The 27,984-nt window shown below is 47.3% G+C and overlaps 1 protein-coding gene across 1 annotated transcript in view; it reads right to left on the reverse strand.

The window, feature by feature from the left end:
- Positions 1-6,034: 6,034 nt before the first annotated feature.
- The window catches only part of LOC144732766 (chemokine-like protein TAFA-2), a 45,349-nt gene continuing 23,399 nt past the window's right edge, over positions 6,035-27,984 (reverse strand). The window contains exons 2-3 of the mRNA XM_078614344.1: positions 18,237-18,386; positions 6,035-6,216 (exon numbers count right to left, since the gene is read on the reverse strand). Coding sequence (XP_078470470.1) covers positions 6,035-6,216; positions 18,237-18,386 — 332 coding nt within the window. The remainder of the gene's footprint in view (positions 6,217-18,236; positions 18,387-27,984) is intronic.

Here is a 27,984-nt window from a genome sequence, read left to right on the forward strand (position 1 = left end):
TTTGTTTGATAAGACAGCCACAATCTTTTTCATGGGTGTAGAGATTTGTGCATCGCACAGTGAAGGTGGCAAAAGGTGCGGCGCTGAAACGTATCGCTCACGCCATTGCTGGCGGGATAAGGGGCCCTTCCCACTTGGCGAGAGCTCCGGAGAACTTCACGAGAGAGTGCTTTGGCCTACTCTTCCAGGCTGGCCAGACACCATGGAAAAACTATCGACAATTTGTTCGATTTATTTGACCAGAACCCCACTTAGCTACGTTGCTCTTTTTTCAGAAGTGATCTGGCCACAAATGATAGCTCAATGAAGTTGCTTATCACCCTGTGTACATTTATAGCAGCCAAATGCTCTAAATGCACGTCGATTTTAAATGTGGAGGGAAAAACTGGAGAACAGGTATTGTCAGGGTCGGGAGCGAACCCACGACCTCCTGTATACCAGGCGAGGTAGTTCATATGTCGCTACAGTGAGGTGTGGAGAGGCTTTCATTCAGCAGTGGATCGATCATGGTTGTGCACGGTGATATTTAAATAAAAAGCAAGACTGTTTAGTTGATGTTTCCTCTTAACACGTACAGTTTATACGTGTCTATCTATTTACGTGCTAATTCTCGTCATTATCCCGTGAAATGCACAGGAGGCATAGTAGAGCAACATTAATCACTGAATACAATGGCATGTAACCTCGTCGCAAAAAATTAAACTTTAATTCAGGATAACACCTCTGGAATAGCTAAAGAGCGTTCATGATGTGTTTGAGAGATGTCAAATTTGGCATTTGTGTCTCTTGCATGGCTATTTTTTCCATATTTTCACTGCGCTGCACAGAAGCTCAGATATAGTAAATGTAATTATGAAATAGCAGTCCAAAATGATGTCATTTGCAGCATCAACACAAATATATATACTTTTTAAAGAAAGCTAATTTACTTTTAAACCCACATTTATTTCGAACGAGCAGCGTTAGAGAGACGATTTTGAAAGTTTAAGCCAAGCAGATTAAAGATGATTAAATAATCACAGATGCGAAATGTTTTTTTTTGTAAATGTGTTAGTGACAAACTTTTCACACCTTAGCAAATCGCATTTTTGGAAGAGCTTGCCTAATATTTGAATGAGCACGTTCTCCATCCACAGTTAAATCTGGTAGATGATCCGGATTACCGATATAACTGCAATTGCGGAAAGTGATGCTATTATCTCTACGCCCGCACCGCTTTAACCATCAGCTGTTCCTCACTCATTGGGGGGGGGCAGGGGGGGGCAGCGACTCGGTATCCACGTGACCGCAATCATGGCGGCACGAAAACCGACAAATTCAAGACAATGGGAAATAACAGACGGCGCAGTTTACATGGGATGTTGGCTATCAACAACAAGGCAACTCCTATGACTAATTGGGAATGGGACGCAAGCGTAGGATTGATCACTCTGTCGCTGGCCGCCTTTGGGGAGGGTGTATAGTATGAAAGGCCGAAACACCCTAGGAACCAAAGGTTCACTACTGACGATGCGCTCCCCAAATTTCACCAGGCTCACTGTTCATGAACTCTTGGAAGTGCTTGCACAAAGGATAGTAACATCTCGTCCTGTGTTCTTTGGAATCTGAATTCACGGATCAAACTGCACATAACAAACGATTCGGTGATGTTGCTGCTCCTGCCGCTGCTGCTGGCAGTGGTGCACAAGCACAGCAAACAAAAAAACAAATAACTCAACAGGTTCGTCAATGAGAACACAGTGGCCTTAAAAAGGAAAAAAAAAACATGTCATAGGCCACGTTTCGGGGCAATTGCCGTTCTTCAGTGTTATTGACGAATACGTTGAGTTCATTCTCCATACGGGTAATTAATTAATGATGTTACCCTAAATGTACGTATGTACGTTTTGCATGATCGGATTATTTTCGTTTTATCCGGGCCACCGCTCCACCCACGATGCCAGATAATGGACAGCTGGCTGTACAGTGGAACTCTTCCCGGCTTCTGTCACTCGAGTCCGAGCGACGATTCAAAAAATCACGACATCAGGCTCACGGGTTGTGGGGTCAAAGTGTGGGGAAGCTCCCACCTCGTCCAAGAACAACTTCCGGCCTGTTTGGAAAGAGTAGGCCAAACACCCTCCCAAGCACTCCCTAACCCGAGTCAATAACCTGCTGTTGTTTGTGTTGTTGTTTACGCGAGACTGCGTGCCAGTTGTGCGGTGCTCCATGCCGTGGTTAATATTGGCACGTGCTTGGGCCGTGTCCCGCTCACCCACGGTGGCGGCACAAATACGGGCGACCTTGAGCCCGGTGAGACTTCTTTTTGGTTTTCTTGGCTTCCCCACCCTCCCCACCATGCCCAATTGTATTGCAACAGTGGCTATTGGCATCCAGGACGAATAAACGTCAATGCGAAGACATTGCCAAACAGCGCATCGCCCCCGCGTTAAGAGAACGACGATGATGGCTTATGAAAGAAAAGTGCCGTCGCAGAGAATGCTTGCAACCGAGATCCCTTCATTTGACCTCTCGTCCACACGATGGATAGATGCCCGTCACGTGGCAGAGCTGGAATTTCATCAAATTTGGTTGAGATTTTAAAAAAAGCAAAGCTTTTGAGTGTGCACGACCAATGATGGCGGGCTCAGATCATCAATTTCATATTCAGATAATAGTGTAGAGGTGTAATTGTGGAAATGAATGGGCACGGATGGGTAACAAACACAAGGGGCGTGGCTAGGGCCGTACACAGAGGAGGTGCTCACACCGACGTCCACACCTGCATCCCCCACGGGCCCCTCCCGGGGGCCGAGTGCTATAAAAGGTGGTGAGCCGGAGGGCTCGAGGTCGAGTATCAGCTTTAACCAGCGAAGAGTGAAGACCAGCTAGAATAGGCCCCGGAGCTCCCCTGGCTCGCTGTCCTTGTCAGGACCGACCAGGGCAAGCCGGTGGCGTGGCCCCGAGAGCCCAGACTGACGTTCTTATAAGAGCCGGTCTGGAGACTCAGGGTGCCGGGATCCCAGCTTGACCAGGGCTGGGATAGGTAGCCTCCCCTAGCTCCGTAGTGGAGGACTCGGGCGTAGGTTAGTGGGGTTAGATGTTGCGTCTCCCTGTTAGACGAGTGAAGGGGACGATACCCCTTCAAGAGTTGTGTGTACCCGTTACTGTACACGAGCTGGTGTTAATAAATAAGTGTGCCTCCGACCCCGTCGTCAAGCCTCCTAAATACTTACTATAATAGTAATAATAATTTCAACTTGTAACGCACCAAATACATAGCTATCTTAAGGAATAAATTCTGCATTAACCACACAAACTTGTGGGGAAAACATGTAAACAAACACGCTCTGATAATATATGGGCATTGTCTTTGAAACTGATTGGCCTACATCAGAGACAGCCTTCTTTATGGCCTAGTCTCATCAGTGCTAGACCAGACAATGCCAATAGGTGAACAGGACAAGTATGTGCAGTTAAATTTCGATTTAAAGCTTTCGTGACTGCAGGGATTCATATTCTTGGTTCTTTCGGTAAAGTCACGTAGAAGGGCAAACACATTTTCTTGCCGTGGTTTTCACACCTGATGATGATTGCTTGTGTTGCAATCGAAACGTCGTGAGAATTTTATCGTCTTATTTTTATTATATTAATGTTTTCCCTTCTACGTGACTTTACCGAAAGAACCAAGAATATGTGCGGTTAATGCAGACTTTATGCCTTGAAATAGATATATATTTGGTCATAATAAAGGTTTTTGGGTCAGATCGCGTTATTTATAAATGTGTCGTAACCCTCCACCACCCGACACGGCCAAACAATAAAAATGTGTCACGTTTTTCAAAGGACAAAATAATTAACTTCTTTAGCCCACCGGTGTGTTGAAGAGAGAATCAACAGCATTTTAAAATTTGAGTAGTACGCCGTTTCGTTGGTAATTACAATCAGCTTCATCGGGCAAGAATGGTGAAGCTTTTCTGTTGCTTCCGGTCTTAAATAGAGCAGCATCAGGGTGACGTCATCATTTAATTCAAGTCAATCTGGTGCAGTGATTCGAGGCAAAGAGGGGGAGGGTATTGTAATTATATAGATTGGTAATCATTCCATTGTTATTCATTGGTATGTGTTTCCCTTATAAGGAATTGTAATTGTATTTATTTAATAATACGCTTCCAGACCGCATTAAGCCTGTAGCTGTCAGAGCGATTGAAGTTATTTCTGTTTGGTGTTTATTTGTCTATTTGGTGTTTGAACATCTTAACACCTCTTGTTTTTTGGCCAGAAAGGGTAAAGCCGATGCTTATTTTTTCATCATTTTGATAATGGTAAAAAAAAGTTCCCGTAGAGATTGCAACGTGCCACTGCACAGTAGTCGTTCGATCTCGAAGAGCAAACGACTCAGAGGTGCAAGGAACCACCGGCAAGCAGGAAGAACAGCAAGGTGGTGAGCCGGCACTAGATTCTCCCTCCAAAGCTCTGCGATCCTCTCTATATTAAGGTGTTATCGGCAAAAATTAATGAGCCTTTACACGTGGGAGGAGACTGGAGCATCCGGAGGATACACACGCGTGTGAGGGGACAGCACGACTAGGAACAGAGGGAGTCCACGTTTTTCTGTACCTCCTGCCCCTGGAGAGCCAGGACACAGTTCCTCCCCGACGCCCACGGGAAGGGAGCTTAAACAACATCTGTGTGTGATCCACCAACTCTCGCTGCTGCCTCTACATTTGTGAGTTAGAGGCCACGTACACACCCACCACCAACTCGTCGAAAATATCTGCCACCAACTCGTCGAAAATATCTGCGAGCATTCACCAAAATATGGATTTTGCAATTCCTATGGTCAGACTTAATCGTGTCGTAGAAATGTGGATTTTCCACCACTGGCTGCCAACAGAGTGTTGGATTAAAGGCCACGTCCATACCCACCACCACACCGGCTAAAATATCTGCTAGCATTCAGCAAAATATGGATTTTCCAATTGCTATGGAGAGACTCAATCCTGTCATAGAAATCTGCTGCCAACACAGTGCTGCATTTACAGCGCACGTGCATACCTGCCACCGGCTCAACACTCTGACCCCTGACCCCAGCGAGACGACACCGGCCTTCATCGTAATGATGTACGTGAGTGCGGTCATTATTTTGGTAAACCAAGCACTGCGCTTTGTATTTACCCAATTCGTTGAATTAATGTAACTGCATTATCTCCGTAGCCACTGGGTGATACAAATGCAAACCCAAAACACCGGATCACGATAAATATTGCGATAAAATATATCTCAGTGACACCCCATTCATCTAGAGGTAATACCTGCTCTTGTCGAGAAATGCATTACGATATTGACCATAACTTTTGCGTTCATTTTGCGTGTATCTGTTAGAAAGCCAGACCTCCAGAGAGCATGTAAAGTAAGCTTCTGGCTTTGCAATACAAGCACACGTGTGAAGTGTGTACATGAAACGTGCATAACGCGGCGTGGAGAGATGCGTGCCTGAAATCAATCGACACGAATGGAACCAATCAATGATTCCAAGAACACAGGATGAGATGTTACTATCCTTTGTGCAAGCACTTCCAAGAGTTCATGAACAGTGAGCCTGGTGAAATTTGGGGAGCGCATCGTCAGTAGTGAACCTTTGGTTCCTAGGGTGTTTCAGCCTTTCATACTATACACCCTCCCCAAAGGCGGCCAGCGACAGGGTGATTAATCCTACGCTTGCGTCCCATTCCCAATTAGTCATGGGAGTTGCCTTGTTGTCGATAGCCAAAGTGAGTATTTGTTTGCTATACATTTCCACATGATAATAAGCCGCTTCGTTTGAGCTATCATTTTGTGGGCCAGGGTCGCTTCTGAAAAAGTGCTATAGAGCTCAGCGGCCTTCAGAATCAGAATCTTTATTTTAGACCGGAGAAGGAGGAATCTGATGAGCTATGAAGCACTTTTTCGCAGATGTCTAGTACGGGCGGGTCAGCAGTAGTTTCAATGAAAACCATGTACGTGCAAAATTACTCATCACTAAATCCTCATCGATGTCTTATCTCGATAGAACCTATTTCTTATCTAAATGTGTTCGCCACTGCGGCTGCCCGTGGTTGGCGTGTCGCACCTTGGTGGTTTTCACTTTGTTGCCGGAGGAGCAGCTCCAGCCGGTGCGGTCCGGAAGAACCTTGCACTCCTCCCCGTCGTTGCACGGCTGCATGTGACACCACCACTTCTCCATCACGATGTACGCTGCAACGACGACGCGACACGGCACACAGAGGAGCCCTCAGTAAGGCCGTTGGTGGAGGCCGTTGGCCCCGCCGCTCTCCCTGCAACTCACCGCTGCATGAACGTTAAGCACAAAGTGCTTGCCACAAATGAACATCGATACACCGCTGATCTCGTCAAGGAGCATAAACCGTCACGCGAACTCTGGTCATCCTCGCATTCAGCGGCGGCTTGTGGCTGGCCATCGAACAAAAACTGTCACCGCATCGCTCGCTTTCAGATGCGCTTTCGTGTCCGTCTGGAATGCTCTTCATTCCGATATCAGGAATCAACTGGAGCTACGCACTTTAAATAATCTAGATTGAAAACGAATTTCTTTAGAATAGTTTTTTGTGTTTAGTTTAGTTTGTTGAGTTATCAATCTTAATTTAAAAGTGCACGGCTTCCAGTGGCTTCCTGGAACTTTGCGTTCCAGGTGGTCACAGAAGCGCGTCCGGAAAGTGCGCGACGCAGAGCCCCTCCGCTTGTTCCCGCAACAACAACCTGTAAAAAAAAGAGACGGTCCCCTAAAAATGGCCAAGCCAACGAGGGCCCGAGTGGGACGACGGCCTGGAACCAAACCCGCGGCGACGCAGCGTCTACAGCTGGCGGTCACGTAGCAAGAGCGCCTCCCTTCCACCTCCCTACGACTGATGGCGCGAGACCGTGATGAGCGTGGGGAGGCATCAGGGCCGTGCGATGATTCGTCGGCGATGTGCAACTTCACGAAGAGTGAAGCACGACCACACGGGCAGGGGGGGGGGGGGGGGTGGCCGGGGCGAGTGCTCTTGGGCCGGAGCGCCCACCAGAGGCCGGGCGGGGCGAACGAGAAAGCCGTTGTGGGCCACCTTGGGTGGCCGCCTTTGTATCCTCGGTGCTGTTGAGGCCGAAGTCGACCGCGGGGGAGGGCCCCGGCCGTTGATCTGTGCGCGTTCTGTTCCCTGCGCATGCGGGTTGCAAGGGGCTTTTGTACGGCTTGGCGCTTCGGCGTTGATGTCTGCGCCGCTCGAGTTTTGCGCGAACTGAACGTGTATTCATATTCTTTGGGTCTTTCGGTAAAGTCACGTAGATGGCTCAAAGAAAATAAAAAAACTACGACGTTTCGATCACAACGCATGATGACGATCGCTTGTGTTGTGATAGAAACGTCGTAGTTTTTTGTGTTTTTTCTTTTAACCATCTACGTGACTTTCCCGAAAGACCCAAAGAATATGAATTCCTGCAGTCACGAAAGCTTTAAGTCAAGATTTTGAACGTGTATTTGTTTTTTTTGTTTTCCCTTGAATGTCTTTGCAACTCGTGCGTCTGCAATGTTAGGGTTTATACGCAGCTACATTTATTTTTTACGAAGGTGCTCCGTGAGTCATTCTCGTAAAAGATCTCACGGCTGAATGTCTCCGACCCACGTCAACAAATATAAAAACAACAACAATAATACAAAAACAACGGCAAGAGGCACGCACACTCGTGTTGTGCACGTGAATCGAAGCAAATTTGGAGCACAATGATTGTGGAGCGCAATGCGCTAAATACTGCACCATCGCCACCCCTGTATAGCCTTCACAGACTTTTGGGGCAAGTGCTGTTAACGAGCACCGATGAAGGCCGGCACAGTCTACGATGGAGTGGGTTGCCAGCACTACACCCGGCCACCTTTGTTTCCCTGGTGCTGATGTTTTACATACCATACCAACTCAAACTAATTTATTTTTTATTTTACCAGTTAAGACCCACTCAGGTGTTAGCATCTTTTTTGAGAAGCGACCTGGCCACAAATGATAGCTCAACGAAGTGGCTTATCACTTGGACATGTATTTGAGTCAAACACTCTAAATGCACGATGTTGATTCTAAATGTGGAGGGAAAAGCCGGAGGACCCAGGTAAAAATCCTCGCGACCACGGGGAGAGAGAGATACACGCAAACTCCAAATATACAGCAGGCGTCAGGGTCGGGATTGAACGCACGACCTCCTGCATACCAGGCGAGGGAGATGACATCTCGCGACCGCATCGCCAGACGGGATGTTGGCGGATGGACGAGACCGCTGAAGGAATGGATGCCAAAGGAGAGAGCTCGCACCAGCGGAAGCCACCGTGGCGATGGCGTGATGAAATCAGTTCACGTGCAGCAGTGTGACAGATGGTAGCAGCAAGATTGGAAGAGAGATGGCGATGGCCTGGTGAGGTCTTCATCCAGCAGTGGATAGATAATGGCAATTATTTTGATTTAAAGCTTTCGTGACTGCAGGGATTCATATTCTTGGTTCTTTCGGTAAAGTCACGTAGAAGGGAAACAATAAAATAATAAAAATATTAAACAATAAAATTCTCACGACGTTTCGACTGCAACACAAGCAATCATCATCATGTGTGAAAAACACTGATTTTTAAAAAATATTTTCATCATTTTATTGTTTCCCTTCTACGTGACTTTACCAAAAGAACTAAGAATATAATGGCAATGATGTTGATGATTATGACGAATTTCTTTATATGGTCCACAAGAGTAAATTGCATGGAACAAGTAGGTTATTCGTGTTGTTTGTGAACCTTTGTTTTGACAAAAAAGAAAATAATATTTATCCCCTGAGGTGGTACTGACAAGTGAAATGTCTGGTCTCATCTGCTGAGGGAATCATCTTGACAACAACTCTATTGTTATTTTTCTTCATTCTTTTTTTTGGCTGTTCATGGAAAAGTAACCTCCCTGTCATTCCAGTTTCGGATGTGTGAATAGTTACCGTGTGAATCATCACAGTTTGACAATCATCTCGCATTTTAATTAAAGTTCTGAAAATGTTAATTAAAACGGAGATGCCAATAAATAATCAAATGCTCCGTAATCGCTTTCACACGTAATTTTCACCATCACTTAGTTTGGAGCCTAAAAACTCGTAATGAGTTTTTTTTTTGGTGGGGGGGTGTTTCCCCCTTGGTCTAAAAAATACACATAGAATAATAATAATGTGAGAATATTTAACCAGGTGCTCAAGCACACTTAATTGTTTACCCTGAGGAGGGACCAGAGCAACATTTTGGAGAGAAAAAATTAATGAGGAAATCGGGGTGCTTTCTTCTTTTTAACGGAATGCTCGTTTTCTTTTTGTTAATCCATCACTCGTTACTCGACAGCAATTAAGGGCAGAAAACACACAAAAAGCAAGATGAACAAAACACAAGCAAAGCAACTGATGGCAAAGGCGCTCTCTCAACGCGTGTGGCTTCTGTCTGGAGCGGCATGCCCGTCGGAGGAACTTGAGGATAGAGTTGTGTTTTCCGAGACCCGTGAAACTGCTAACCGGGGTTCACATGATAATTGTTCTGATAATTGTTTTTTTACCCTTCTATCTGGCAACAAAACTGACACCTTTTTACAAGGAGTCATGTTTGCATAGACCACAATACCTGCAGCCATAATGCAAAAAAAAAACATAACTCTGATAATGTATGCACTGTCCTTGAAGTTGATTGGTCCACACCCGAGACAGCTTTTCTTAGAGCCTAGTCTCACATGGTGTTGGACCAGATGACGCCAAAAGGCGCACATCTTGACCGCGTACAGTGGAAACAAGGTACAACGTCGAATATCCGACTATTGTTAAACTATTTTTTTTATTTTACTAGGTAAAGCCCAATGATCAATATAGCTCTTTTTTCAGAAGCGACCTGGCCACAAATGATAGCTCAACGAAGTGGCTTGTCGTTTGGAAATTTATAGCAGCCGAATACTCTAACCACACGTTCATTATAAATGTGGAGGAAAAAACTAGAGGACCCAGAGCAAAATCCACGTGACCACGAGGAGAACATGCAAACTCCAAATATACAGCAGCAGGCGTCAGGATTGGGATAGAACCCACGACCTTCTGTATATCAGGCAAGACAGTTAACATCTCGCCACGGCAACACCGTGGTGCATATCCACGCTGACCAATTAAAGCGACAGGGACACCCAGCACGGTGTTTAACGTACGTTTCCACTCGTTTTCTACAACTCCGACCTTTTCACAGGTGGCCACGCGTTTTCAATCTGACGCACAGTCGTCTGCCCCTTGCGTGCAGTGATGCACTTCCTCACATTTTGAGCAGTTTGCACGCCACTTTATCCAGCGACCACCCAGGGAACGTGCCAACGTTGGTCCAACGTAGAGATGCGGTTGGAAGCGTTGGACCCATGGACGTATGTACGTTGAACTTCTTTCGCACCGTACGTAGTCAACCATACTAATCGCAATGTCGGCCCAATGTTGGACAAACGTAGACTGGGCTATCTGTGCAATGGAATAGCTGATAATTATCGATAGATGTTCACGTAACCGACCTTCTCACATCTCCGCCTGTACCTCAGTTCCTGTACGTGCAATTCTGCTGAACATTTCTATAAAATCTTATTGTATTAAACTGTACGTCCATATTTTTTTTTATTGAGGTGCATTAGATGAGAAACAAAAGGTGGTTGAAGAATTTTTTATATTAACGTTGGAAAGTATGCAAATTCACACTTAATAATATTTTTCCAAAAGCACAGACGGGAAGAATTTCATATATTGCTTGGAAAATAGAGACAAGGGGTTCTGTAAAAAAAATCTTCTTGGGTCAATATGACCTTTTCAGTACGGAACATTCTAAAAATATAATAATAATAATAATCACAGTGCCCATCGCGGTCTCTAAACAACACGACAGGTGCCAATTATTTCCCTTTGCGAACGAAAAAAAAAACTAGAGCAAATGTGCCGCTTGAATGAAAACATTTTAAAACAATTCCGCTTGGACATTATTAAAATGAGTCGTGGAATGCATCATCTTAAGCGGAATTTAAATAAATCTGATAGGTGCCCCGGGGAAATCGTATTATGCCTTTCGGGGGAATTTAAATTAATGCATGACCCTCTAGGACACTTAAAAAAATGTTACAATAACGGTTTAGGGGACGCAAACTGATTCATTGTTTTTTTGTGAATATCTCTATGTTTCATACTCTGGTTTTTCGGTAAAGTCACGTAGGTAAAAAATCTAACAAAATAAATGAAAACAACTCAAAACCGCTTAAGTGTGTCAGACACACTTAAGCGGTTGTGCTTTCGCTACGTTGTCCCCACCTGAAGAAGGACGCTTGTGTTGCGCCCGAAACGTCGTGATTTAATTTAGTTGTTTTCATTGATTTTATTTTCTTCTACGTGACTTTACCGGAAAAAACAAAGAGTATGAATCCTTGCAGTCACGAAAATTCATATCTAGAATCTCTATTTTTGCATGACAACTGCTGATGGCGCCAATGCTCAATTGGCATTTTCCACTTGTTTAATGGTTTTATAGAGTGCTGTACTATCTTTCGCACCAACTGCAGAACCAGGGTCATCCATTAATATAAATACCGGTTCGGATGCTAGCCTTCAATAATTGTGCTTTAAATTTCTTCTGCAGCAACGCAACATCTCATTATAATGTCGAACAATAATAATAATAATAATGATGATGATGCTCTGCATTGTGAAATTTACTTGAAATCTCACAGGGAGGGATGCAACTGGGTTCGTATATGAGGGTATTTCTATAGGCAGAGAGACTTGTATTAATTCAGTAACCTATGTCGAGTGAGATTTTAATGGAAAAAAAAACAAGCATTCGCATAGAGAACGGGGCATGACCCAAATCTTCAGGGCCTACATCTTTTTTTCGACCCAACAAAAGGGAGCCAACGTGGCGCTCTTGTGCAGCTGCACATCAGAAGAGCAGCGAGTTGTTATTTGGTGGGGTTTAATTTGTTCTTATTCTCTCAGGGTGTAAAGACAAGTGAAATGTATTGAGCACTGAAGCGGCAATGTGGCGAAATCTGTATGAAGTATGGCAAATGTTCACGAAAATGTGCTAAGATACATCGAAACAAAAATCCATCACCTTCATGTCGGGAATCTGGCTGATAAGGCATGGCAAATCCCTGCCGGCTTTTACGGGGCCTCCCATTAATAATTTTGACACGCAAACAGGCGCTCGAGTCTTTTTAGGAATATTCACTCGCGTTCCGGAATATTCAATGGGCCGTTCCGCCCAGCGTCTGCTAATGAAAATATGAACTTGATTCCCACTCGCTTGTCGTGCCGGAAAAGAAACAAAAGGAGGTTAAAAAACAATCTTTAACCTTTCTCAACGTGAGCAAACGTGGCTCTATGACCCCTGCTACGGCCCCTAAAGGCGTTGGTCACGTGACGCCCACTGTGGCCGCTCACCCCCCCCCCCCAACTCTCGTTGTTTTCCTCCACCTTAGCGTCGTGCTTTCTTCCTCCAAATAAAATATCACGCACCCGTGATCCTCACCCGTGGTCGTGTCGATCGTTCAATGTTAATGTGCCGCTTCTTTGAGGGGCTACTGCTGTTGTGGTGTTGTCTTGGTGTGGTCTGGGCTGTGTTGTTGTTGTTGTTGTTTTTGCTGCCTTGCCCAAGCTTGATAAATCGGACTTATATAACTTATTCATATTTAGTGACTTGCTTACCACGTTCTCTATTTTGCACTCCTATCGTTTTGTTTGTAATTGTTTGCTGTTGTAACCCGTTGACCTGCCCATACTGGACATTTGTGAACAAAAGAGCTTCATTGCTCATGGGATTCCTCCTCCAGCCGAAATTAAGTTTCCGATTCTGATGATTCATTGCCACGGTTGTGGCCGCTCACATCACACCCAACCCGCGTGTGTTGCCATGACTCGCCATAGCGGTCACCACCCCAGGTGAACAAACGGTCCGGGTGCAGCCCTGCAATTTGGTTTCTCACGACACTGCTGCTGGAGAGGATTTCACCAACACTACAACCACCACCACAACCACTACAACCACCACCACAACCACTACAACCACCACCACAACCACCATTACAACCACCATCACAACCACAATCACAACCCCCACAACCACCACTACAACCACCACAACCACCATTACAATCACTACCACCACAACCACCACCACAACCACCACCACCACAACCACCACCACAACCACCACAACCACCACCACCACAGGGAGCATTCGAGAGCCTCTTCCTTAGATCGCACCTCGTTATTTGTTAGCCTCTCTGGATATTACTCTTCCATTCTGGCCAGACGTCTTTGAAACGATTTAACCATTAACTATTCAACTTTTTTACTTTACCAGGTAAAGCCTACTGAGCAATATAGATTTTTTTTTCCAAGAAGCGATCTGGCCACAATTGAAAGCTCAACGGAGTGGCTTGTCATCGGCTGGAAATGTATCGCAGCCAAATATTATGAACGCATGTTTATTCTAAATTTGGAGGGGGAAATCGGAGTACACGGAAACTCTAATCATACGGGCGTCGGGGTGGGGATCGGACCCACGACCTCCTGTATACCAGGCGAGGTAGTTAACCCCTCGCCACCGCGGCGCCCCCGAGGTGGGGGTACCCACACTTTACCCCACCGTACGCGACCTGCCGATCAACTCACTACGGTATACATCATCTTTACTGCTGCGTGGACAGCAGGCGGGGGGATTGAAGACACTTGCACCATGGTTTCAGCTGCCGCACCATGAGGTCAAACCGGTGACCTCTGGGTTGCAAGTCCAGTGAGGGCGCTGACCATTGCATTTTTAATTCTTCAATGCGCGTGGTCTTTACGCCCTGACAGGACAAAAAAGTTAAATAACCTCTCACAGTTTTTCTTAGATGCAGTTGTGTAGGGACCCGAGCCAGCTTTGATCATGTGGCAAAATGTACAGGTCAAACAAAATTATTGCACGAGTACCAGGGGGTCATGACCCCGTGCAATGTTTACCCAAATTGCACAGACGAAGTCAACATAATCATTTTTAAAAACCCCTTTCTTATTCAAACACTCTCGCACAATCCGTGAGCAACATATAAACCGCACGGGATCATTATGATAGCCGTCGACTCAATTTTTAAACGGTTGAGCTATGTTTCAGAGATGGTGACGGGCAGGCTCGCTACACTCTCCGTTTTCACCAATTGCATTTCCCGACCGCGCTACGCACGTCGCGCACTGACAACGACGCGTCCATCCGGAACTCCTCGCCGAGCAAATCTCTCGCACACATCCCGGGTCGGGGAGCGTTGTGTGGAATACGCTTTCATTCAATCGCTTCTGACATCCCTTTAAGGGACCTTTTTTTTTATCCACGCAACTTTCACCGGCAGTCAAACTGAAATTTTTTTGTTTTTTACCAGAGGGCCATCTGCACTATGGGTAGGGTAAACCTGGCATTCACACCACAGTCGCCTTAACATATATTATTTTATATTTATAAAGCACACGCCTTGGCTCAAGGCTCCGGGGCGTGCTTTTTAACAAAGTTTAAAAAGCGGAAACAACAATCGAGTGATTTAGATGGCAGGGGCAGTGCGAGCGCCGTGGAATGAATGGCCGTAACAGAAGCAACACGCGGGTCTCGAATGGGCTACAGGGGAGGGGCGGGAAGGGGTGGAGGGACAAGGGGAGGGAAGAGGAAGGGAATTGGCAATAGAGAAGAGGTGAGGTTTTGAGAGATGAACGGAAGGAGGTTAAGGAGGGGGAATGCTTCATGTACATGGGCAATGCTGATTCTATGGGCAGTGTTGAGTCTGTGGGCAGTGCTGAGTCTATGGGCAGTGTTGAGTCTATGGGCAGTGTTGGGTCTATGGGGAGTGTGGAGTCTATGGGTAGTGCTGAGTCTATGGGTAGTGCTGAGTCTATGGGCAGTGTTGAGTCTATTGGCAGTGTTCAGTCTATGGGTAATGTTGAGTTTATGGGCAGTGTTGAGTCTATAGGTAATGTTGAGTTTATGGGCAGTGTTGAGTCTATGGGTAGTGTTGAGTCTATGGGTAGTGTTGAGTCTATGGGTAGTGTTGAGTCTATGGGCAGTGTTGAGTCTATGTGTAGTGTTGAGTCTATGGGCAGTGTTGAGTCCATGAGCAGTGTTGAGTCTATGGGTAGTGTTGAGTCTATGGGCAGTGTTGAGTCTATGTGTAGTGTTGAGTCTATGGGCAGTGTTGAGTCTATGAGCAGTGTTGAGTCTATGGGTTAGTGTTGAGTCTATGGGCAGTGCTGAGTCTATGGACAGTGCTGAGTCTATGGGCAGTGCTGAGTCTATGGACAGTGTTGAGTCTATGGGTAGTGTTGGGTCTATGGGCAGTGCTGAGTCTATGGGCAGTGCTGAGTCTATGGACAGTGTTGAGTCTATGGGAAGTGTTGGGTCTATGGACAGTGTTGAGTTTATGGGCAGTGTTGAGTCTATGGGTAGTATTGAGTCTATGGGTAGTGTTGAGTCTATGTGTAGTGTTGAGTCTTTGGGCAGTGTTGAGTCTATGAGCAGTGTTGAGTCTATGGGTAGTGTTGAGTCTATGGGTAGTGTTGAGTCTATGTGTAGTGTTGAGTCTTTGGGCAGTGTTGAGTCTATGAGCAGTGTTGAGTCTATGGGTAGTGTTGAGTCTATGGACAGTATTGAGTCAATGGGCAGTTCTTGGTCTATGGACAGTGTTGAGTCTATGGACAGTGTTGAGTCCATGGGCAGTATTGGGTCAATGGTCATTTATAAGTCGCTAGTGCAGCGTTGAGTCTACGGAGAAGAGCCACCCAACGTTAGGGGTGCATTGTCAGCGGTGCCACCGTGCGGGGGGCACCTCCCGACGATGGGAGACAACCTTCAGCTCATCCGCTTGTCGCGCTCCACTCCCACTTCGCGTCGCGGGGAGCCGTGCCGCTAACAGGGTGGGGGGGTGGAGGCAAGACGCGAACAATCCCGAGGATGATGAAAGCCGGCGGCTCCAGGCAGCACCGTGCACAGCCCTCCCCACTAATGAAGGGTGATATGTCACCATCGACGCAACAAAGGCAGGCGAGCGGAGTTAATCGCCCGGGCCCTCGAGGAAAAAAAACCGAGGCTCATTCGTCTATCTTCAAAAAGCAGCGGCTCAGCCTCCACGTTAGTGGCGGGGCGCACGCCTACGGAAGCTGCCGAGTAACGGGTAGGGAGGGGTAGGTGGGGTTTTTGGCGTATTAAAAAGAGGCTCACGAATTCCGCTCCGCAACTTACAGCGCTGATTGCGCACACTCGCAGCCGTGCCGGCAAGCCAATAACATTTATAATAGAGGCTTTTTGGGGTTAGATCGTGCAGATATATGAATGTGTCGTTATAACCCGTCACCATCCGACACAAAACTGGCTGTCGCCTGATGAAGCTGGTTGTAATGACTGGTGAAACGTCGTACTCAGATTGTAAATGTTGTGGCTTGGCTCTCCAACACACCGGTGTGCTGTACTAGTGACGAATTGGCCACGTTCTGTTTACGTGACAACCCTTACTAGTTGACTGTGTCGGGTGGTGGCAGGTTTAACGACACATTTACATATTTACGCGACCTAACCCAAAAAAACAACCTGTATTATGGATGATATTGGTCGCGAAAGCCTGCCACGTGTGTAACTCAATACAATTTCCTTCGAGAATCCCCCGTAGAACACTCGCGCACCCTGCTGCCGGCGGAAGGCCTTCCGCGAGGGGCAGGAGGTCGTCGGCAAAAAAAACCCTGCGGCTCTGGAGGCTCTGGAGGCTCGCCGCGGCTCTTTGAAGAGGCTGCCTCGTGATGTTATTTATCGAGGACTGCCGCCGTCTCGTATTCACCACCACCACCATCACGTTGCATTGCGGCGGCTCTTGAAGCATTGAGGGGTTTCGATTTAAAGCTTTCGTGACTGCAGGGATTCATCTTCTTGGTTCTTTCGGTAAAGTCACGTAGAAGGGAAATAATAAAATAATAAAAATAAAACTTAATAAAATACAATTCTCACGACGTTTCGGCCACAACGCAAGCAGCCGTCCTCAGGTGAAGAACAGGTCTGTTGGAAAGACAGCGATCAGACGCTGTCTTTCCGACAGACCTGTTCTTCACCTGCATTCAGACGCTGTCTTTCCGACAGACCTGTTCTTCACCTGAGAACGGCTGCTTGCGTTGTGGCCGAAACGTCGTGAGAATTGTATTTTATTATCTTTTATTTTTATTATTTTATTATTTCCCTTCTACGTGACTTTACCGAAAGAACCAAGAAGAACATTGAGGGGTTGTTGTTTTTTTCATTTGTTTATCGAATTATAATTTTTTTTGTCTGATTGTGGCTTTGGGTTTGCCGACGCCTGCACCAGGAGGGTCTGTAGAGAGGCCCTCGATGAAGGCACTTTTGGCCTACTCTTTCACGTCTCACAAGAGGTGGGAGGACCCACACGTTACCCCCGCCACACGCGACCCGTCAGTGGACTAACTGTGGCCTATACATTTATACCGATGGGTGGACAGAGGTTGGAGTGGGGGGGGGTTAAGAAACAGCCCCCACCCTCAGCACCCAGCCATCCAATTGCATGAGCCATTGCCCCCACACCACCCTCGTCTACCCCCCCCCACCCCGTCTCCGCACATTAACTAATTTATTTATCAGAATATACATTTATACTGGAGGAATCCGATGAGCTATAAAGCTCTTTAGTCACACATGTGCAGCCGACCCCGTCCAGTCACGACCAATGAGCTCCGCAGACAGAGAACCGCGCTGCGCCGAGCCGGCCGCGCGCTCGCCGTCACAACCGTCACAGCATGCGTCGGAAAACGCGAATAAAGGAGACCTCAATATGTAAAGAATATGAATTCCTGCAGTCACGAAAGCTTTAAGTCAAGATTTGAGACCTCAATACATGAACAGACAGTGCTATAATGCCACGGGTCGGCAAAACAAAAAGTAACAAGAAGGGCAATTTTTGGTCGAATTCGGTCACGAAAAAACTATTAACCAAAACTCAATATTTCAAGAGGCGCGGTCCTTAATAAACAACATCACGAAGCAGCCCCTTAAAGAGCCGCGCGCGGCTCCAGCGCCGCAGCTTTGCCGACCCCCTGTTCTAAGAAGAAGGCAGCTTCGGCATGGAGTGGAGAGCGAGAGAGGTGGGTGGGGGGGGGGCAGAAGGGAGGTGGTGGTGGGGGGGGGGCCTCCTCACCGTCGACGCAGCCCGGGCGCGTGCGCGTGGTACCGGCCACCTGACCGGGCAGGCACGAGCACTTGACCGTCTGCGAGCGCTCCTCGATCTTGTTCTTGTTGCAGCAGCGGTGCGCTTTCAGCACCTCGCACGTGCCCATTCGCATCGGCCCTGGGAGGGGGCGGGGGGGAAACACGCCACACGCGCATGAAGATACAGATCCACCCGTGTAGACTTTACAGGCTGTAGGAGCAAGTGCTGTTCGCAAGCAGCGCCTATGAAGGGCACACGAGTGGTTGGGTGGTTAACACCAGAGGTGGGACAAAGTCATTGTTATGCAAGTCCAAGTCGAGTCGCAAGTCATCAAATTCATGACTCGAGTCTGACTCGAGTCCAAGTCACATGACTCGAGTCCACATCTCATAGGTGGGACAAAGTCATTGTTATGCAAGTCCAAGTCGAGTCGCAAGTCATCAAATTCATGACTCGAGTCTGACTCGAGTCCAAGTCACATGACTCGAGTCCACACCTCTGGTTAACACGACGCCCGGCCGCCTTTGTCTCATCAGCGGCGATGTTTACACATCGCTCCAGGTTCTCGTTTGAGGCTGAGTCGACCTAGGGGAGGCCCTGCACCGGTCGCTGATGTTGACCGTGATCGGGAATCGAACTCGGTTGGCCGGGTTCGTAACGCAGCGTGCTGACCGCGACACGACCGCTCTCAAAACACACACAATACACTGTCAATACACACGCAATACGCTATCAATACACACACAATACGCTCTGAATACACACACACACACGTGCGCACACATGCATGACACCAACCAGTGTCCTATTAGCCCACCCCACCTGCTCGTTTAATTTTTTGCATTTTTATTTATTCCCGCCCCCCCCCCGCTAGTATTTCATAAGTGATTGCCACCGTGGTGTAATGGGGTTCGCACACGCGCTCTTTCGATCCAGAGGTCGCCGCATTGATTTGATTTACCGATGGAACCCGCGACGAGATAACGGGCACCCTGGGTGATGCGTTGATTGCCCGGGGGGGGGGGGGGGCAGTGGGCGTTCACACACCTTGGGCGAGGAGCGGTTTGGGGGGGGTCCATAAATGACGTCACGTGATTTTGGACGATTTTTGACCCCCCCCCCCCCCTTCGTCACACGGCGTCACAAAAAGTCAGACCCCCCCTCAAATGTGACGTCACAAAGTTTCCCCCCACCCCCCCCCAAAAAAAGCATGCTTCAAATCGCTTTAAACTATTGTCATTGTAGTGATTATTTAATGTGACGTTATAGGAGAAGACATTTATTAAAAAGTCTATTTAATTAAGTAGAACGTGTTGTCCATATTTATTTAAAGTTGCGCATTTTGATGTGACGTCACATTTCTTAAACCCACCCCTCCCCCTCGTCACACATCGTCACAAATGTCTGACCCCCCCCCCCCCCCTAGGTGCGTGACGTCATTTATGGACGGCCCCTTGGGGGGGAGGGGGTACCACTCCTGACGTTGTCGTTCCAGCCACAAAACCGCGAGAATGCGATGGCCACCAACGGTCCCGGCCATGATACCGTGTTGACCGGTGATCTTCACAAATGCCTTCGCGAATCAGAGAAGGGGCCACCCTCACCGATACGACATCGGCGGAGCTGAGGGCCGTTCGCCACGCACGTTTGACATCATTGGAGGTTTTGACGGAAGCACGACGATGGTGATTGGAGGGGTCGCACGTCAAGGGCGGTGGGCCTTACACTGAAAGAACACTGGTTTTGGTTTTGGCTCGAAGCCACTGAACCTCTCTCACACCGTACGTAGCTAGTCGGAGGTGCGAGCATTGCACCCCCCCCCCCCCCCCATGTCATGCTCGTTTCAGGATGAAGATTGCTCCGACTTGATTTGGCTTTGCATGAATAAAGAACCCAGAGTGCCCAGGATAATGAAAAAAAAATTTAACAAACGGAAGCTTCGTGCCTGTGTGTCGCACAAAAATTATTCAGTTCAACACGTGGGATTTCGCGACCAATACCCATAATAAAGGGGTATTTTCGGGTGAGATCGCGTAAATATAAATGTTTCGTTAAACCCGCCACCAGCCGACAGCACCAATTAGTTAGGGTTTGTCACGTAAACAAAACGTGTCAATTAGTTACCACTTCAGCACACCGGCGTGTTGTTGAGTAAACCCACAGCATTTACAATTTGTGTGCGACGCTTCGTTTACAGTTTGACCAACTTCAAATGTTTCCTGCAGCTGCCCTGGACCAAAGACAAACTGGCAGCTGCTCCATTGGATGGAGTCAATCGGGTTTTCATATTTCCCATTCCATTCTTCCGTACGATGGTAAATGTGTTTAGGAGCTTAATGCCAATGTCGAGGCCTGCTGGCCACGATGAGAGGGCTTCAGCAGCAGCAGCAGCAGCAGAGAGAGAGAGTTCGTGTCGTTTTGATGCTCATCCTCGGTTAAAGGAGCACAGACTACAGTGGGTTTACGAAATGGTCCATAGTTTAGGTTGCATGGCCCTGATTTGTCCAGTGATATCTTGCAACATCGTTATTTGTTGCCAGTAGGCTGACCTATTGCATTTGCACGGTAGGAGTGAGTGTGTGTGTGTATTTGTATTTGGGAGCGGTGGTGTAGCGGTTAGTGCGCTGCGCTGAAAACCTGGCGATCCGAGTTCGATTCCCACTCACGGCCAACACCAGTGACGATAATCCGAACCGGTCCTGGGTCTCCCCTAGGTCGACTCAGCATCAAATGAGTACCTGGTGCAATGTGTAAATATCGCCACTCGGGAGGCAAAGGCGGCCGGGCGTGGTGTGGGCCACCCAACCCCCTTGTGTGCCGTACCGGCCTTCATAGGTCCTCGCTAACAGCACTTGCCCTAACAGTCTGTTAAGGCTATACGGGGGATCTTTGTCTTTGTCTCTATACGTGGACACGTGATCAAATTCAAGAGCTTCTCCGGTCTGGTGGCGATTTAATCCAGTGGGGTCTCCGCAGTCATTTCTGGATCTAATTAACACTTCTGAATTGACAACTATGTGGGGAAAACAGTAGCAAACGTGGCGCTTCATCAGAAGCAAGCTAAACAATTGATGAGATGCGGTGATACAAAAAAAAATGCCTGTGATGTCATTGTACCGACTCGTAAAATAGGAAATCTATATCCTTTACACGGCTGGTCCTATTACGGCACATTGCTTAGGACAAAATTTGAAATAGAATCAGGGAAAATACGTATTCGACACCAGGCGGGAATTATGCTATTCATCTCACTTCCATTTCTCTTCCGCACAGAAATCCATTTTAATATTTTAGAATTATTTCGCACCTCGAAGAAAGAATAGTGACACAAGTTAATTCATTTATCTGCTCGCCAAATGCGGAGACCCAATTATAGTGTGCGGTGGCGAATTGCCTCTGTGCTCTGAACCCAGTGATCTTTATTATTTTTGTAATATTTATTAAGCCTGCAGAGCATTGGCGAGTTTTGTCGCGATTCGAGGCTTGTACGTTTTATGTTGAACTTCTTTCGCAGCGAAAATCACTTCTTTAAGACTGCTTTTTCGTGTTTAGTTTGGTGTTCTCCCCCTTCAACTCCTATTATTATGGTTGGCGACGTAGAGTATGAAAGAAGTTCAACATTAATACATTATTAATATTATTTATCCTTAGTTAATATGCACTATAACTTCAAGAAACGATACTGTATCGTAGCCATATTTTCAGTCTTGTTCTTAGCTTTATAGAGTGAAGATTTCACCTTCGGATTAGATATCACTTATAATGTTAAAATCACATTTTTATTGGTTGTTAAAAAAACTAATTTTTTTGGTCAAACGGTGGCAGTGGCATGATGCCGATGTGATTCCAAGTTAACGCAATGCGGTGGAAGTTATATAACGTCAAATGATATTCCACGTAACGTACGGAGGCGAGCACGTGGAGAGCATTCGCACAGAAACATTTAAATCCAGCTAAAAACGCATCTCTTTATTTTACCAATCGCTTTACTCCCCGCGATTCGAGCGCGAGAGCAATTTGAGATGAGTCAAAATGAGGCTGCCGCTTTGTTTGCTCAAGCAAATGCAATTAAACTTTTTTTTGTTTCACGCTTATAAAAATATATAAACGAGACCATAACGGTAAAAAGTCTGGAACGTCGCGTGAACAATTTGAGACTGACAGCTGTGACTTTCAAAGGAAAAACCCCTTCATTAAAAATACTGCCATTTTAATTGGTAAAGAAAAACAATGATTCGCGTTTCCGCCATGTCTTCCCCATTCACTGGGACGGTGCGTTTGTGATTCGCTCGCAGCTAAGTGCTTCCTTGGACATCGCGTTGATCGTGGAGAGAGCCGAGAGCAGAGAGACGAGAGAGAGAGAGAGGCGCGTGCCAAACAGTGGTGCCCTCCAGAGCGTGGTCCTTCGTTACGCAACGCTAAAGATGCATCGTCTAATTAGGGAAAAGGGGCATCAGGTGCATGATGATGATGAACCATTAGCACTCGTGAAATAGAATTGTTTGAAAGAAATACAAAAAATATATACATTTCTCAGGTAAGCGAGCATCTTCGTTAATGTTTAAAATATAAATATGTAGGTCTATGTGTGGCACACAGACATACCAGCATGCTTTCAGCGCCGGACAAAAATATCGGTCTTAATGAGCAAAAAACCTAAGCAATGCAGTGCCCTAGTGAATTTGAAGCATGTCCTTCTCTTGACGTTGATTAAGATGTCATATATATGTGTCACTTGTGGTTTTGTTTCGTACGAAGTGTCTGCAAAGCCATCATATTTTATACAAAATTACTACAACGAAGTCGGCAGTATGGCTGCGTGGTTGAAACGTTGGCAACACGTTACGTACGTACGTATGTTTGTTTGTTCTGCCGAAAAACCCCAGTGATCTTCAACATCAAATAACGGTGGGATTTCAAACGATCACGCCAGAGATATTGCCGAACGCCTGGGACTCTTCTCCAATCTCAACGCGAAGCGCACCGCCAACGCCGCGCGGACGTGCCGCAGGAGTGGGAACCTGCACAGGGCGGAAACCTTCACACGGCCAATTGCGCACGCACGCGTGGGGAGACAAAGGCGGTCGGGCGTGGTGTTGGCCACCCACCCCCTCGTGTACCGTTCCGGCCTTTCATAGGTGCTCGCTAACAGTGCTTGCCCCAACAGCCTGTGAAGGCTATACCGGGGATCTTTGTCTTTGTGAGGAGCGGCAGTGCGCTACGAACCTGGTCACCTGAGTTCGATTTCTACTCACGGCTAACACCCAGTGACGATTATGTGAACCGGTCCTAGGCCTCACCTAGGTCGACTCAGCCTCAAACGAGTACCTGGTGCGATGTGTAAATATCGCCACTAGGTATTAGGGAGACAAAGGCGGCCAGGCGTGGGGTTGACCACCCACCCCCTCGTGCTAACAGCACTTGCCCCTAGAGTATGTTAAGGCTATATGGGGGATCTTTGTATTTGTTTATGTGCGTGTACCGCTGTGGAGAGTCGGAGTAGGGGTTAGCGCGCCATGCTACTCAACTCAGCGACCCGAGTTCGATTCCCGCTCACGGTCACCGCCAGTGACGGTTATCTGAACCGGTGCTGGACTTCGCCTAGGTCGACTCGGCCTCAAATGAGTAATCACCGTGACAATAGTATTATTACAATTGAGCAAAACGTTTGACGTCACGCCAAACGACCCAAGGGGCCGTCCATAAATGACGTCACGCGATTTTGGACGATTTTTGACCCCCCCCCCTCGTCACACGGCGTCACAAAAAGTCAGACCCTCCCTCAAATATGACGTCACAAAGCTCTGCCCCCCCCACTACTTAACGAAATCAGCAAGGCGTTGTGGTTCATTTGTGGCAAGCACTTTATGTGTAATGAGCGATTCCTATAATGTATCGATCAGGTCCGTTGACGATGATGATGATGATGATCAAATAAGTATAACCCGTAAAAACAAGGTTTTTCACTATAAATCCTTTATATGCGTGGCAGCGAACTTAATATAAAGGATTTAAAAATATATTCGCCTGTGGAGGACGCGGGGATCGATCCCGCGACCTTTGGCATGGGAAGCGAGGGCGCTACCAACTGCGCTACTCCGCCACGGCCTGGGTTACGCTCTGGGCTCTTATACTGTGACGTTCAGCCAAAGCGATAAATGAGTTCTATTTGAATATATGTAAAATATTTTTTTTTGCCTAAAAAGTGTAAAATTTTGGGAATTTTTTTCACGAACATTAATTGTCTGTCACAACGAGTCTGTGTGGAAAATGTCAGCTCGATTGGATCACGGGAAGTGGGTTAAAAAACGAGCGAAAGATTTGCACGGTCCTAAGCAAGCAAGCAAGCACGCAAGCAAGCAAGCACGCAAGCACGCAAGCACGCAAGCAAGCAAGCAAGCGAACTTAATATAAAGGATTTAAAAATGCTGGTCCATGCAAAAAAATAAAGCCTTCCACACCTCTCCACGTTTTGAGGAGAACGCATGCAGATTGTATTTTTTTTAAATATAAGCAGACAAGAGTCCATAGGGATAAAAACGTGTTTGTCTAAAACATATACACTTGAGTTAAAAGCAAACTCTAAGTAAAAATCACACTTCATAATAATTGCTGAAATATGTTGACCTCGTTTCAAAGAAAAGTGTTCATGAGCAGGAGTAAAACTGTCCTTGTTTTTTAATGAGATTATACAAAAGAAAACGCGACGGTGATGGGCGCCCGGCCGGATTTGAACCACCAACCGCTCGGCTCGCTCGATCGGGCGAAGCTCTCCACACGGTTTTCTTTTGCTGCCACTTTGGCGGGGTATCTATAAATAAAATCCGCAAAAAAAAGAATCTGCATGTTCCTTCATCGGCGCCTGTCGCTTGCCCGGAGAATTGACGGCCGGCACTTTGAAAAAAAAAAGCCCTCATTATAAGGACAAATTGAGTGTTTGCGTCTGACAGCAGTGTCCACAAATCACGGCGCTGCACGGAGTACGAGTACACACGTAAGGCGGTTGAAAAGTATCAGGATTATGTATTCAACATCGGAGCCCTCTGAACAGCCCAAGGTTGAAGTTTTAAGTTTTTAATGAGGTTTGGCATGTCACAAAATGACGTGTGTGTTTGGGTACGTGTGCGTGCACGCACGTGTGTGTGTGTGTGCGCGCGCGTTTTAGTGAATGCATGTGTGGGTTTGCGTGAATGTGTAGATGGAGTGTGCGCTTGTCGGGCATGGTGCTGGCCAACCACCCCTTGGTGTGTCGTGCCGGCCTTCATAGGTGCTCGCTAACAGCACTTGCCCCAACATTCTGCTTAAGCTATAAGGGCGATCGTTATCTTTGTGTGTTCCAGCTAATTCCCTTCTCTAAGCATGACACACACGCTTCTATTTTTCATGAACTTATTTGCGGGACTATTTTTCCCCCCAATTAATACATTCGTTTATCGTAGCACGCACATGCGGAGACTGGCTGTTATTTTTTATTATAAAAATGAGCACGCGAACGTGGACTAAAACATATAATTGTTTTTAAATTTAAATATCGCAACAAAAAATTGCATTCGGAAGGTAGAAACATATTAAGTAAAATAAGAACTTGAATGCAATATTATCTCGCGAATAACGTTTACAATTTAATACGTGTACAGAGCAAATGACGTCGCTGCGAGAAAGACTTCCCCCGGAATGTCAATTCACTCCGCTTACACAACAACAAGCGCAGTGCCAAGCTGCAGTCGGGATTTTGAATAATTGACACGCCAGCTCACGACAATGCGGTCACGTCAGCACTCGCCATGACATGCAAACTAGGACGAGTAAAAAGGGAATATGTTCTAAAAATATAATTTCCTAACAAAAAAATTACGAGGATCCATCAATTACGAACGAAAAAAATATGTTTATTTTACCAGGTAAGGCCCACTGGGCTATAGAGCTCTCTTTTCAAAAGCGACTTGGCCACAAATGATCGCTCAACAAGGTGGCTTATCACGTGGAAATGTACAGCAGCAGCCGAATACCCTGAACAACAGGCACCAGGGCGGGGTTCGAACCCACGACCTCCTGTATACCAGGCGAGGTAGTCAACATCTCATAGCCACCGTGGCGCCCCAATTATTGCCTGACCATCCCCCCCTCCACGCCATAACCCCCCCCCCAATTCCAGCCGAAGGTGTCCGCAGATGAATCTGACCCCTGACCTCCCACACCGCTTTTTGTCGCGCCGTGTCCGTACAACGATAAATGAGCTTCGCTCGACCGCAATGAACGCCCCTCCGCCGCCACGTGCCTACGGGGACCCTCGGCGGTCACGTGGGCCCCGTGAACTGTGGGGGCTCGCTGTGCCGAGCAGCGCAAGGTCGTGTCGCACCGCTAAGCGGAGTGGCGTTGGGGGGCGCGGACCTTGACGATGACCTCGCGGTTGCCCTCCTCAATGCCAACGCCAGGGAGCGGAGGAGGGGGAAGGGGGGGAGGAAACGTTGGGGACCGGCAATCCCTTTGGCTCCAGGGATGTGCTGGCAGTGATTGGAAATACAGCGGGAAACTGCACGCTGTGCGGTGTGGGTTTGCCGTCTGTGTGGCCGTACGCCCCGCCACTTACAAGGAGCATGGACCGTCATCCTCGCAGCAGCGGCTTTTGCCTGGCCATCGAAGAAACACGACCACCGCATCGAACGCATTCGGATGCGCTTCTGCGGCCGTCTGGAACGCTCTTCCTTCCGATATGAGGAAGCCAACTGTAGCTGTGCATTTTGAAGACGGAAGCTTGTGTTGCCTCCGAAACGTCGTGATTTTTATTTTATTTTACTTTTATTCATTTTAATGTTTTACCTACGTGACTTTACCGAAAAAAAACCTAAGAATATAATTATTACGATCTGCTGTTTGTGTTGAGTTTGCTGCCCTTCCCCCGCACCTCGGATTATCGCGGTTGGCTACGTACGGCGGTGACAGCAGGTCAACGTACATACGTACGTCACTGGCTCCTCGCTGGCCCGGGCGCCTCAAGCCACCGCCAGAATTCTGCTCGTAACAGAGGGGAGGAGGACTTGAATTCTGACCCTCGCCCATTGCTCGCCGCCAGTCTCCGTCCACGGCACGGCACTTCCACCAGCCTCAGTGTTGCCCGACGCAGCGCAGAAGGAACCATCTCACGACAGACGCCTGCACGGGTTCTCCTCCAGAGGGCCAAGCAGATGGCAATCGCGGGAAGCTATTCCCGGAATACGAGTCAAGAATGGCAATAGGTCAATGGACTAATACTATATTACATTCGTACGCGGAGAGACGTGAATAGAATGGATGTATTTAATTGTGTATGTCGCGGACCACGTCTAACATCGGTGCCGAGTGATGTCGCAAGCATCCCGGGATGCTCCACCTTCACCAATCCGCACAGACCAGCCTGGCGAAGTATGGTCAAATAACCTCCATAGCCGCCAGGGTAAGAATAGAACTTCATCCAAAAGTAGATATTGGCAAAGGCTGAAATAAGCCCATCAATAAGTGAGTGTTAGTACAATCACGTGGGGGTGGAACGGTGGTGCAGCGATTAGCGCAGTGAACCCAGCGACCCGATTTGAATAACCAACAATGGTCAACGTCAGTGGCAAGTGATATCTGAAGCGGTCCTGGGTGACTCCCTTCACCAATTCGCACCAAAAAGTCATGCTGAAGGTTGGTCACGTAACCCCCGCAAACCGAGCCGGAGAAGGCACGAATCCAGCCGGGCACTGACAAAGTGAGA

This window comes from Lampetra planeri, chromosome 44 (assembly GCF_965212315.1).
Source record: "Lampetra planeri chromosome 44, kcLamPlan1.2.h2, whole genome shotgun sequence".
NCBI classification, from domain to species: Eukaryota; Metazoa; Chordata; class Hyperoartia; order Petromyzontiformes; family Petromyzontidae; genus Lampetra; species Lampetra planeri.